General features: G+C 42.5%; 1 protein-coding gene across 9 annotated transcripts in view; it reads right to left on the bottom strand.

Annotated features, from left to right (window-relative positions):
• OTOA (otoancorin) overlaps positions 1-13,229 on the bottom strand; it is a 40,900-nt gene extending 27,671 nt beyond the window's left edge. For 2 of the 9 annotated variants that reach the window (XM_027778943.2, XM_027778975.2), the window contains exons 1-11: positions 12,740-13,064; positions 10,074-10,157; positions 9,698-9,726; positions 9,577-9,607; positions 9,456-9,483; positions 8,439-8,526; positions 6,818-6,949; positions 5,178-5,413; positions 4,861-4,964; positions 1,254-1,360; positions 647-786 (exon numbers count right to left, since the gene is read on the bottom strand). In XM_027778943.2, coding sequence (XP_027634744.1) covers positions 647-786; positions 1,254-1,360; positions 4,861-4,964; positions 5,178-5,413; positions 6,818-6,949; positions 8,439-8,526; positions 9,456-9,483; positions 9,577-9,607; positions 9,698-9,726; positions 10,074-10,152 — 974 coding nt within the window. In that variant the 5' untranslated portion in view covers positions 10,153-10,157; positions 12,740-13,064. Of the gene's footprint in view, positions 1-646; positions 787-1,253; positions 1,361-4,860; positions 4,965-5,177; positions 5,414-6,817; positions 6,950-8,438; positions 8,527-9,455; positions 9,484-9,576; positions 9,608-9,697; positions 9,727-10,073; positions 11,631-12,739; positions 13,069-13,094 lie in introns of those variants that run through there. The other 7 variants (XM_027778958.2, XM_027778979.2, XM_027778983.2 and 4 more) reach the window with 7 other exon arrangements.
• Positions 13,230-13,991: the final 762 nt, after the last annotated feature.

Below are 13,991 nucleotides of genomic sequence, written 5' to 3'. Positions count from 1 at the left end.
AGCAGTTTATTTTCGTTTATTATTGTTAAAGTAAGTTCAGTGCTGATTTGACAGCCCTGAAGATGCAGTTTTCTGCTTATATGCTAACAGTCTCAAGTGTTTAAGCATGGCTTGTCTCTGCCCTGCAGGACAAAGAGGACAGCAGGATGAGCTTTGTGACCTCTCTGGTGACACCCACATCAACGAAAAACCACTTGCACACCTGGCTGGCATGAGTTACAATTTCCTCCTTCAAACCTAACTAACATGATTTCCACAAAACACCTATCTTCTGTGATTCAAACAGCCAAGGCAACTCATGTCTCTGTTTTATTGCGGCACTGTGCAATGTGATGGAGCTTCGACTGGGTCCCCCAGATACTGCTGTAGTTCTCCTACTAATACTACAGCCAACTCCTCACTGCGCAGCAGGAGACAAAGCATTAGCTAATCAGGCACACCTCCAAAAATTCATAAAGTAGCAGTTCTTCACTGTTGCTAAACAGGGTTGGATTTCAGCCTAGATTTTTCTGCTGGAAGGGAAAAGTTATGCCACACCAACACTTCCATCAGCTACTTATTGCTCCTCTCTTTCCTCCTTCCTTGTTCATCCTCTCCACACACAGCCATAAAAGCAAAAGAAAAGCAGTAGATCTAACACACTTGCCTGTAGATAGTTGAAGTGTTTCTCATATCAAATCCTGATGAGTTTATTCTTTCCAGGAAAGCTTGTGCAAGCTCTGGTGTGATGTCATACACCGTGTCCAACTGTTTCGTGGCATTGTCATAGCTAATGAATAGTCTTATCTGACCAGTGCAAACAAAATCATGTGTCAGGATTATGACACAATTGCATTCAATAAAATATATTTGATGCTCTATAATAACTTATTCCATTCATGTTATAGAGAAAGGTAGAAGATAGATTTGGATAATACAGAATTTTTGAAGGCAAAGCTGAGTGAGCAATTCTCTGCCAAACTGTCAAATAATTTGAGGTTCTTCTGTCATTGGTCCCTATCTTTCAGTACAAGTCACAGAATTCTGATACAGATAAATAATTACATATTAATGATAGGCACTTTCAAATTCCAAAAAGAGAAGAATATTTGGTTGACAATGGATTTGGATTCACATCATATTTAAGTAATTAAAATATATAAACCTATTTTTCATGTTTGAGTTTGCATTTGTGTTCACGTTGTTAGTAGCTGACATCACTTGACAATGATATATCCAACCGCAGTTACCTGAAGAACAATGAAATTACTTACTTCATCGAGACTAATTTTCAGAATATCTTCTAACGGGAGATGGACCATATATCTTCCCAAAATCCATAAGTTTTCTGCACTGACCCAAGAAGTTGATTCATTGAACTCTGTTTTGTACAAATAAATAATCACTACAATGTTAAGAAAGCTGTTATTTTTCAAATACATTGTACCCAGTAACCTGTTATTGGTAAATAATTTTACAAAAATCTGCAAATCAGAAAAATCCTTAGCAGAGAGAGTCAGGTTCCCTCCATCAGCTGGATTTTAGTACTACATTTTTATGAGCCCATATATTTTTTGATGAAAATGAAAGTGTTTCAAATGTCTGAAGTTTTCTCATATGAAAATGATTAATGTTTTATGATGTCAAAATATAAAATGGATGGGACAGGAAAAATGAAACCAATAGTATTAAATATGGAGCAGCATTTTTAAAATTCAGTTCTCCTAATCAAATGTATTATTTAAGAACATCAGGAAGTCATGATACTTTGTAACATTTTATATATCTTATATATTATAATTAATGATACCACTTATTTCAGCAATATGCAATAGCAATAATGGAGAAAATGAAAAATCATTTACGTACCTATATAAAAATAGGTTGGCAAAATACAAAGTACTGTGTAACAGTTAAAAAATGTCATTCGTTTAGTAACATTCTCCCAAGGACTGAAAATGAAATCAAGATCCAAATATCCCTGACAAGAAAATATTTATTGACTAGACAGGTACTTGGAGCCACAAAATAAGTATTTTCTCCAAGGTGTCATAATTTGGATGGCTCAGCATGTGATACCTCTGAACACATTCCTCAGCAGCGCTGATAATCACAACTCTGTTAGAATAAAATCATCTGTGCACTTTGAAGAGTTTTCAGTATCCAAAAAGCCCCAGCCTATAAATATCAGAAGCAGAAGAATCCCATTTAGTAAGTGATTTTTTGCAAACACAGATCTAAGCTCCTTAGCTGAGACGATGATGCTCCCAGCAGAACTGTCAGGCCTTTTTTTTTTTAAGTGATATTACCTCAGGAATATTAAGAGAGTTGAAAGATAGGACAGCAAAATTAAACAAAAGAACTAGCACAATTTAAGGATGCTGACTGTGGCCTTCAGTGAAACAGACTGGCAATTACTAAGCATGGTAGATGTGATCCCCAAAACCTGTTTTGTTATTTTTAAATAAGGTACAAAATTTGGAAGTTCCAGCCTCTTGTTTTTGTAAGGGCTACAAGCATGCTTCATCCCTCAGCACCTCAGGGCTGTTAATACATGGAACGCACTAACTGGCTGAGCGACAAAGACATTTCTTAAAAGGTTTGACTCTAAGACATAAGAAGCCAGATGACACAGGCTCTGGAAGGGACCTCTGGGGATCATCCAGCCCAGCCCCCGCCACAGTAGGGTCGCCTGGGGCAGGTCACACAGAGCCACATCCAGGCGGGTTCTGAACGTCTCCAGCGGAGGAGACAGCGCAGCCTCTGCGGGCAGCCTGTGCCCGTGCTCCGGCACCCTCCAGGGAAAGGAGTTCTGCCTCGTGTTCAGGTGGAGCTTCCAGTGCCGCACCTTGTGCCCGTTGCCCCTTGTCCTGCCGCTGGGCACCACCGCAAAGAGCCCGGCCCCGTCCTCCCGGCACCTGCCCTTAAGGTGTTTGTAGACCTTGAGAAGCTCCCCTCAGCCTTCCCTGCTCCGGGCTGAACAGGCCCAGCTCTCTCAGCCTCCCCTCACAGGGGAGATGCTCCGGGCCCCCCATCACCTCCGCAGCCCCCGCTGGCCCCTCTCCAGCAGCTCCCTGTCTCTCCTGACCTGGGGAGCCCAGCACCGGACACCGCACTCCAGACACGGCCTCACCAGGGCAGAGCAGAGGGGGGGGATCCCCTCCCCCGTCCTGCTGGCCACGCTCCTCCTCGTGCACCCCGGGACACCACTGGCCTTCTGGGCCACACGGGCACGCTGCTGGCCCATGGGCAACGTGCTGCCCACCAGCACTGCCAGGCCCTTCTCCGCAGAGCTGCCCCCAGCAGCTCAGCCCCAGCCTGCACTGGCTGGTGTGTGGGATGGTTCCTCCCCAGCTGCAGGACCCAGCACTGGCCATGTCATCACTTGCTCACCCAGCAGCGGCGGGGGCTGCCCGACACACTGGGGCAATGCTGGAGAAGCCCCCTCTGCCTTCCTGCAGGCACAACAGAGGCACAGCAATGAGCTCTCTGTCACCAAAACCATCAAAAAACGCTTGGAAGGTGGCCCCATCAACACCACAAATATGAAGCTTCTTTCAAGTTTCTTTTCTGCTGAGCTTCAATGAGGAAGGTGCTGCTTCTGCAGATCGCTGATCCCTTTTCCCAGGTGGTCCCAGTGCTAGCCACATAGGAAGTGAATAAATCAGACTATTGCAGGACTCTTCTGTTGTCCCACACTCCATGCTGTGACACATGGTGTGCAGATACACCTGAGTGAGCTTTAGATTGTTTTAGACAACAGCCTGGATGGTGGTAGCAGTCCAGCTGTACCTGCTCAGGGTTGATGGCTCCTGCAGCTCATACTACCAGAACTAGCCGGCCATCAGTCCGCACCCAGTGAATCACCTTATCTACGCTGCTTTGCATTTGAAGCAGCAACCAGGAGGTACCAGAGGTACGGCAATACTCAGTCCCTTCTGAGCTGGGTGACCATTTACAGGCTGAGGGTTCACTAATGCTTCAGACGTAACTCAGCATGTCTGATGCTGTGGGACTTTCCCAGGGCTGCTGAGTATCATCAGGCAAGTTCTGCATCTTTGCTTCCCCGGTAATGCACTGGCAGGGATGCCACCTCCTAGCAGTGTCATGAACTTCTTCTCTCAACTTCATAGGTTAGTCTGATGTTTTGAAATGGCATAAGTCCCAGGAACCAAATTTAGCTCCTCTGAAGCAAAGTGGGCATTCTGCCTTTGATGTGAAGGGAAAAAGGAAGAACATACACATCTAAAAGTGTAAAATGCTCCCATGACAGCACTGCTGGGATGTGTCAGTGCTGCTGCCACTTTACAGCCCCCTTGTGGAGCCTGTCCTGCACTGTCCCAGCTGTGGCACATCTGGTTAAGGCACATTAACAAGGCAAACAGATGTGGCAAAATGCATAAAATCAGAATTAATTACCTTTGGTTTTATCTCATCCCTTTTCTGAATTATATAGTGCCACGTGCAGTAGAACTTCAACGTCTGCATTTCTTTTTTATTTTTAAACAGTGCATTGGATAATGTATTCTGAGACAGATCTGTTTTTCTAGACTGAATAGGAGTTTAGAAGTGAACAACATGCCTGTGCAGAGTACCTGACAATTGTATCCTATTTAAATCTTAGAAAAAGGACTTCAGTGCAAAGATTTCACATATAGCTCTGTGCAGAAGAGATGAAGGGCAAGCATCTTTTCAGAACTATTTGCTGTGAATAACAAAAATATTATGTTTACTGTATTCTGGAGCAAAGCTATTCAAGACAGCTCCTCTTAAACAGACCTGTGTTGAATTTGGGAAACAATTCAATACAATGGGTAGGTCTTTTGCTGACTGTTTTTCTCTTATGATAAGCAAGAAGAAAATACTTTGTACATAACATACCACTCCTGTTATAGGATTTTTGTAGCATCTGCTTCATCCAGCCATACAGAGCTTTCTGTGTATTTGCTGAGGTTTTGTCATAGAGGTCCTTGAATACTGTTGATCTAAGTGATACAAGGGAATTTTAGTTCACTAATGAGTTAACTATTTTTTTTTAAATTACACACATGGACAAATGTTTTTAGAAAGAGCAACACAGAAGCCGAAAGCTCTATCTGGAAAAGAGACTGAGACCATATAGTAACCTCTTTTTAAAGGTATATATAGTCAGAAAATACTACATAGTATTAATTGCATCTGGAAAATAAATGGCTTACAAGTTTCTGAAAGCATCCTCCAGCAGAACGTTTGGGAGGTTCCCAATGACATCAGGTTGGAGATAGTTCACTGCTGACAGACGCAAAACCTGGCTTAGGATATCCACACAGTCCAAAGCACTCAGAGCCAGAAAGCATTTATCCAGTGTTATAAGGAACAAGGTCCTGTTTACTCCTGGGCTTTGAAAAATTCTCTCTCTAGTCTTGCCCCAATCAAGAATAACATTTCCCATTTCCTGCAAGCAAAAAAGCATTAAAAGAATGTCTCTCTGATTAATTCAATACATTGTTCATTTTGAGGCCTGACAGAAAGCACTCTACAAAAGATATGGTGCTGTTCTCATGAAAAATAGCTGCAAAATACTGTCTGGTTGCATTACTTCAGATAATTCCTTTCTGGCACTGGCCAGAGACCAGCTTGAATCTTTTGACAAAATGAAAAACAGAAAAATAATCCAAATGGCTGAAGTTATAGCATGTGCTCTCATGAAAGCACTAGTTACTTGGAAATTGAAAGTATATCGGAATCAAAAGGTTATTATTTTATACATAATTGAATACATAGACATCTCTAGAATAGACATTTTCCCATGCAGTATTTCTTGCAGCTATTACTACACACATCCCCTCCAGAAGATGGGGTAACGTCAAAGAACCAAGCCCAGGGAACGTCATCCTGGTTAGGGATGGATTATTAGGTTGCTCTGTCTCTCAAATCAACATGTCTAGGACAGCCTGTTCAGAGCTGATAGTCCTGGGCTTGGTGATTTGTTCAGGCAGTATTATCAGTCCTGGAAGAACTGGGTATGCTGTCTGAGAAGACAAAATGTAGTTTGTTGAAAGTGCTTATGCTCTACTGCTCTGTCTTCCAGTGCATGCTGCACACCTATCCCGTGTGCTCGGGCAGCAGGAGCTGCACCACCACTGTCTGAATAGTGGATTACACACCGTTTATTCTGGCCAGTCAATCTCCCTTTTCTCCCATATTAATCTCCATCCTCTCAGCACTACCCATGCAGGAGGCCCTTTCTTGCGGCAGGGAAGATGCTAAGTGCTCTCCTACACCAGGCTACGATCCTACCCCTGCGGTGGAGGTCCTCTCTGCAGGAGTGATCCTCCTGGCGTGGCACTCACAGACTTTAAGCCGGACTTTTTATGATGGGCCACATAGGGAACACACCACAGTGGCAAGCAAATGACGTTATGCTACCTCTCCTCCAAACTGCCCAACAGTTTGCTTGCACACTTCTGTAACTAATCAAGAAGATAACTAATTTCACCTTCTTTAGTCATCTTGGCTCTCTTTCTAGCCACTGAAGAGAAGCAGATATTCCCCGAGAACAACTGGTCTGACCTACCGTAGAAACTTGCTCAGGAAGGTAGATCATTCTCTGGAGATGCATTTCTCTCCACTGATTACAGAGAAAATCCCAATGACTGACTTGGACTTGGCACCAAACTTTCAGACAGCAAGAATTACGTTAAGTAAATCCAAGCTAACGAGAGGGGCTCCTGGAATCTAATCCAAGCCAGCTAAGGAACCACACGGTGTGCACTGCGAGACCCCCAGTCTGGCCCTCTCTCATTTATCCAAACCACTGACAGCAGCTTGTCTTTCTACCAAGTGCAAAGTGACTTACAAGATGGTCCTTTCTGCTGTTGAAGAGATACTTCATTGCAGTTCGGAACTGCTGCTGATCAAGCTGTTGGAATTCGGATAGTAGTTGCCTAGGCTGGTATAAAAGGTTCTTCAGGTAACTTTTTATGGACATCTGAAGTACAGAAAAATATGCAGAATATACACAAAACTTGTACTATTGTAGTAGGGGCATTTTACTCCCTGAAAACCTCCGCTTAAGGAGAGATAAGTGCTTAGCTCCTGTACTGTCTGTGTTGTCAACAACTAGAATAACTATACTCAACACTAACTGTAAACAAAAATAACCTAAATGTAATTCTGAAACGCAATGATTTTTAAAGCCTATTCTTGGCTTTGCGAGGGAGCCATTCTCCAGTGAGCCACTTAAGAAAGATGCCTCGGTTTCTCACTTCATAAAGAAGAGTAATAACGCTTTTCAGCTTCACACAGCAGAGCTGTGAAAATGCAACTTTTAAAGAGCTCAAAAAAATCAGGTACCGTGTGCATATTATTACTTAAAAAAGGGAAGGAAATATGCAATTAGATGGGAGGAAAAGTCTGTACCAGGTAGTAAGGCAAAAAATATTCTCTCTCACATCAAACTGCATTACCCGTTAACAATCTCAGGCCTGTTTTGAAAATCTAAGGGGAATTATAACATTGGAACAGAAAGCATTGTAAGGCTCATTAGCACCAGACTGGAGTAAAATCCCTTCTAATTCCTGACAGAATTATTTCAGAATTGGTTTGGAATTTGAATTGAAACTGTTCTTTGTTGGTTTTGCTTAGCTTGCATTGCCACCAGCAAATATTAACATAGTTAGGTCCTTGTTGTCTAGGGCATCCACACCTGCTTACAGCATTAAAGTGTTAATAAATCTAATCAAATGGGAAGAGGCAGCATTAGTCTCACGTAGGTTTGGATTAGCTGTGACAGTGAAACGGAGCTTGGGAAAAGGTTCAAGCGCTGTGGAGCTACATGGCCGTGGGCTTTTGGGAATGCCTGAGGCTCAGAGATCGCACACTTGACGCTTGCCTTTTTTAATCTTTGTGTGTGTGTGTGTGCGCACGCGCGTAGGAAGGAGGGAGGGGCTCAGGTTTTGATTAGCAGGCTACAGCTCCACTTAAGCCAGCTCATAACTAATCATAACGACCAGGCATAAAGAACAATGACTTTTTCCTATATCACTTCCACATTTATAATTTACAAAAACAGAGTTCAGAGGAGCTTGAAAAGGTGGATGCATTTTGTAGGATGCTCTGGAGCCTCTCATTCCATTAGAAAGAGTGCAAAACTACAGCCACAGTCAAAATCTGGGAGAAACCTGCCATTTTGTGGAGAAACAGCACGGGAATATACTCAATTCAGAAACAATCACTAAGCCTGAAAACTTCTATAGTGTCTGCTTTCCATCAGAGGAAAAGCAAAAAGGTCTGCTTCATTATTATTACTGCCTTGCACACCCCTGCAATCTCAGGGGAAAAAAAGACAATCCTATGCCTATTTCCTACTCATCTGCTACATTGTAGGTCTGTTAGTCATCTCTATCACTGACAACCTAGTTTTGGCAGAGAGGTTGTTTTTCAAATAAATTTTTTAATGCATTTTAAATGGCACAAACCTGTAGGCTGCTAAGAGTAAACATAACTTCCTGGGCATTAAAATATGCCATGACTTTTGAAAGCATATCTGCTGTCCAGACATTAGAACTGTAACAGAAAACAGGACCAATAATGCCAGTAAAATAGTATAACATGTAAAATAGCGCATTACAAGACAAAACAAGAATAAGAAGAACAAACACTGCTACTAATACCACAATGACATGAATATTCGGCTTTCTGGCCTAATGAGACTAACAGCTGACCTATTTAATGCAATGAAAACACGTGGTTCAGTGAGGAACGGAATTAATTAGTTATAGATTTTTTTCATCTAGCTCCACAACAACCCACAATAATCTCAATTTTCCAATGTGTTGCCATTAGTACCATCTCCAGGCATGAGACAAGCTGTGCTGTGGCTAGTCCAGTGCGATACATGTGCTTCCTGGTACCCCATTATACCTGTTCTGATCTGCTTGTAGAAGGGAAGTGCGGTGACTAACGTCTGCTGCCTTTCCCTCAGCAGAGCCATTAATTACAGGGTGTCTTCTTTACACAGCCATTGATTTTCTCAAAATATGTAGGAGTGGAATTGCCTTTGAGGCTTATACTGCTCTTTCAAATCCAGACAAAATTAGCAAATAATTCAAAAGTCACCAGGAGCTGAAGGAAGTGGGATGGATGGGGGATGGAGCAGAACTGAAAAAGGGAGATGGGCAGAAAGCTGGAACTGCACCTAATTTCCTTAAGAAGTTATTCTGAAACATATGAACAAAGTTAGTTATCAAAACTTTTGAAAACTGTAGCAGCCATTTATTCTCAGCCTCATTCTATGCATGTTTTTTGCTTCATCGTGAGAAACAGCTTTTTCCTTGTTAAGAGGAAATACTACTCACAGGAGATCTAAATCAAAGTAATCATATGTGCCAATTTCATTCCATCCATAATGTTCCTGTTTCTGTGGAAATGAAACAGATCATATCTAAAGTGCAAGATAATACCAAAAAACCAGGATGGTGAGAGTAACACATTACCTTTGAAAATGAAGTATATCAAGGAGAGCTGCACATGAAAAATGGAACACAAAAAGTTATGGTGAGATATTGAGTTTTAATTCCTTTTAGAAGCACAAGTGGGAACAATTTTGTACATTACCATTCAGATACTTCCCAGTTATTACTTCATCCTAAGGAAAAAATTATAAATATATGTAGCAAAATATTATTTTTAATTATAATATAAAATGCTAGTAAAGAGATCAAATAAAAATACTAACCACAGCTTTGTGTAATAATGGAGGCAAATCTGTAAAAGATTATTCCATTACTGAAAGTTGATTTAATGTTTCACCATTCAACTGTTCTACAAAAATGCTGTATTGTATGCAGAAATCAAAGCTATATATAGACATACAATTTATTTATAAGCATTTAATGCAGTTTTGATTAAACGTATTTACAAAAAAGCAGTGAAAATAAAATGCTGTTAAAAAATAAGCAAGCTTGGTTAAATTCTTTGCTGGCATAGCTCCATGAATTCAAGAAAGCAGAGACTATGGTCCTAGTTACTAAACAGTACTGCGTCTATTTTACTACACATAGCTTTTTCCATCCACACAAAATACATCCCTCATACAGGAGTTCTGGTCTTACCTTCAGAGTTCTGACTGCGTGTAATCTCAGCATGATTCACTGATATCAATAAGAAACATATCTTCAAAAGTCTGGACATTTCTTCTAGTGTTTATTAGAATCAGAAGATATTTGGATTGAAAAGGAAAATTAAAAGAACAAAGTCAAAAGGCAATATTCACCCAAAACTTTCAGAGCCATAAATCAGAGACAGCCTAAGCTACGGAGTACAGATAGAAATCAGAATCATCTAGAAGTGCTTGCTCCCAAATTTTTAATTTAGATCTTTTTCCAGGACAGGAATTTTATGCAAACACAAGTCTGCAAGTGTGCATGTACAGCCAGATTTATTTCCCTTTTACCAAGTAGCTCTTAATTTCCCCCTAGTAGCATCATTTATTTACTAAGCCACACTCCACCTAAATATGACTTAAATGCAGTTTTGTTAAAGCAAACAAACAAATCCTTTTAAACTCAGATAAAAGAGAAAAGAAATAGAAGGAGTGAAAAAGGAAATAGCAAAGAAGCTCCAAAAAAACCCTAAGCTTTTTCTAGCTCGTTAAGTTTCCTGAACCTGCATTCAAACCGTGGGATGCCCTAGCCCTCCTGCTTGCCCTGTGCCAGTGCAGAGTGCTCCAGGGAGGGTGAAGAAGCACCCCCCTTCCCTGCTGCCATCACTCTGCCGAAAGGGGAAAAATGTCCTTATACCCTCCTGAAGCAGAGAGAAAGCAACACATTTGAGAAACCAGGTTCAAGACCATGCCACTTCATTTAGACAAATCAAAGCTCTGGTCTGTACTCATGAGAAGCGTACCATCAATTTTTCCCCATCAGCTAGGACACGGTTTCTATGGAAATATGTGTTTTAGTAGGTCTTCCTATCCCTGTGCTATGAGGCATAAAGATCACGGAAAGATAAAATAGCTGGAAGGGCAGTAATAGGATACCCAGAGCTTTTCACCAGGGCACCACAGATTCTCATCAGAAAAGATCTGACAGTCTCACAGTTGTCCTATATGAAATGAATGTGTTGCTTTCTATCTAGCTCCTGAAGGACAAGGATAACATTGCCATAAGGCAATGGGATGGAAAGGAAGCTGAGACCGAGGTGGTCTCGCTCACACACGTGTTCCTGCAGCTATGTCCCCTCTGCAGCACTGAGGACCATGAGCTGCTTTAATCCACGTTGCAGCAAGTTTACTGCAGAGGGGATTTTCTGCCTCTGCACCCTCGGCCTGGCACTCTGCCCAGCCATGAGAGTTACCATCCCCACAGGTAAAACAATTAATTAATCTGAGATATTAGATGATACCCTGCTCTACAGATTGCAGCTTCTTACACTAGGATTAGTCTCTGATTTTAGAGCCCTGTTGGCCAACTACGCTCTGACCCTGAGATGACTTTGTTAGGTTTTCTCTCCCTTTCCTTCATTTCAAGGGTTTATCTGCAACACAATTTCTGCATTTCTTTTTGTTGCTGAATTTGGACTCATTCTCTCCTTTTTTTTTTTTTTTTTAAAAAAAAAAGTTCTTTGCTGTGGCTTGAGTTACAGATCTGAACATTTGATAAATACAAACACCTTTTCAGATTGCTTAATCTCACATATCAGCAAGGTACTCTTTTATGAAAACGTCTTTCAACAGCCTCTAGCAACACTTCAGTATCACAAATACTTAACTCCAGTCTTGTAACAGGAGTGACTCAAACTGACAGACGATGAAAAATTTAAACATTAGACTTTAAGAAGCTATTGCCTCTGTCCTGTTCTTGCACACACTGAAACCTTTTTCAGCTATTCTTTTGGGAGCACTACAGTACATGTCTCTCACTCAGACGTATCTGGTTTCCTAGACAATGAAGTTTCTTGTGTTTGTTTCTGCCTTTGCCCTATTAATTTTGCAGTAAGGTTTGATTACTTTGCATAGTTTAAATCATGCTACCAAAGTCAATCCCGATTTGTTTATTCCAGCTCATTCACTTTGATTAGGGAGTGGGTTTTGATTACAGCATGCTAAATTCTTATGTAATAAGATTAAATGCTAAGGAAAGTGCTTTTTCATCCTGACTAACTCCAATAGAAAATTACCAGGTGCAGAAAAAATCTGCTGTGAAATCAACCTGCTTGATAAAACAACCTGTAGGATGAAATAGTTCCTTTTGCCAGTGAAATCAGTCTGTTTGCAGAAGTTCACTGCAGCTTTTAGATAATCCCAAATCACTGTGTGGGGATCTGTTGCAGATCCCATCCAGCACCTGCCCAGATTGTTCCTTGCACCATGGCAGCATATGCTGCAATCGGATCTCTGAGATGTCACCCTTCTACAAACTTTCGAGTTATGAGGAGCTCCCAGATTACCTTCTCTTGCTCCCTAAACAGCCGCTCTTCCATGTAAAGAAATCCTGGACTTTTTATCACTCACTCCGATGCAGTTGCTGCCTTATCTGAAGCTTGATAACCAGAAAGCTAACCTCATAATCAGAAGCCTTGCTGATAAGCCCTTGCACAGCCAATGCCCATCCTCCCCCTTCCAGCCAGCCTCCCAGCACCTCTGAAAAAAAGCAATATATATACTGAAGGACCCCTCGAGGGGGTCAGGCTGGAAAGGGAGAGGAAAGCAAGGGGATGGCAGAAGAGAAGAAAGAGATGGTGGGTTCTTGGGAAGACCCAGGACCCCACAGCACGTTACCTGCCTCTGCTGCGTGCTGCCTTCCCGCACAGGCAGTGCAACAGCTGGGCGGCTCCAGCCAGGGACCCCAGCGCAGGGGGCAGGGACTGGGACCAGCACCGCCTCGCAGCGCAGGTGCCTGCCCAACAGCACCGGCCTTCAGCCAGAGGGAGGGGAGACGTCTCCTCTGCTGGGGGGCTCGGAGGGTGGGGGACTGCAAGGATGCATCCCCTCCCGAGGTGGTGAGAGCTCAACGAGTTGTGTGAGGAGAACACGGGGCCAGGCTGGTGGTACCCAGCACCCTGCTCCCACCTCCCCACCCTGAGCACAGGCAGGTGGCCCTGGGCTCCTCGGAGCAGAAATGAACGGACTGTACCTGGGACCACCCAGCAAAAGGGGGCTGTGGTTTCTGTGAGATGAAGTTGTTCCACCTTTGTGCTGAAAGTTTCCGATTAGATCATGCCCTTGCACAGCCTTTTTCTCCTGCGATGCAATACATCCAGTGCCACACCTCGACAGAACAGACAGTTTAGTTACTCTCCAGGGCAAAGCACTGCACGTTAGTGAGACCACAAAGTGTGCCTTAGGACAGGGACAGCACAGGGACAAGGCAGGGTCCCCAGGCCTGCGACAAACAAACTTGGACATTTGACCTCCAGCAAACACTTGCCCCCTTGGAGGACATCTTAAGGTGTTTCAGGCAATTTAGTCAACTACCAGGCTCAAGATTTGCACCGGCTGTACAAGCAGACACTAACTGCACGCAACTGCACTCTCAAGGTCTGGAGAAGATGAAATCCTTTCCCTGATGCAATGAGCCATGCTGCACCCCTTCCTTCGCAAGGAGCTCCAATTTTGTAAGTACAGGTGTAGGTACAGTCCCTTGGGGCTACTCCGAATGTTCAACAGGACTAAGCAGATTTTTGACCCTGTTGAATTTAAGCTTACTCTGTTCACAGCTTTTCCTGTTACTGCTCATGTTTTAGTATTTTAATTCCCTACTCAACTGTAAGAATACTTGTTTAAATAGAGGGAACAAACCAGGAAATCATAGGGAACACTCCCCCCTATATTTACATTGCATCTTCTGTCCTAAAACCTCCCAAAGCTATTACAAACTAAAGACCTAAGTGACAGGACTAAAAGATATGAGACATGAAATGCACAGTCTCTTGTGTGATTCTTAACCTGCAGCACTAAAACACTTAAGTACCTTTGAAGAAGTTTGTCTTACTACATATGTGCTAGATGAAGCTAAATTCATTTAACATTA

This window comes from Falco peregrinus, chromosome 5 (genome assembly GCF_023634155.1).
Source record: "Falco peregrinus isolate bFalPer1 chromosome 5, bFalPer1.pri, whole genome shotgun sequence".
Taxonomy (NCBI): Eukaryota; Metazoa; Chordata; class Aves; order Falconiformes; family Falconidae; genus Falco; species Falco peregrinus.
Note: the sequence above shows the minus strand (reverse complement) of the source record. Positions and strands in the feature narration are given on the sequence as shown.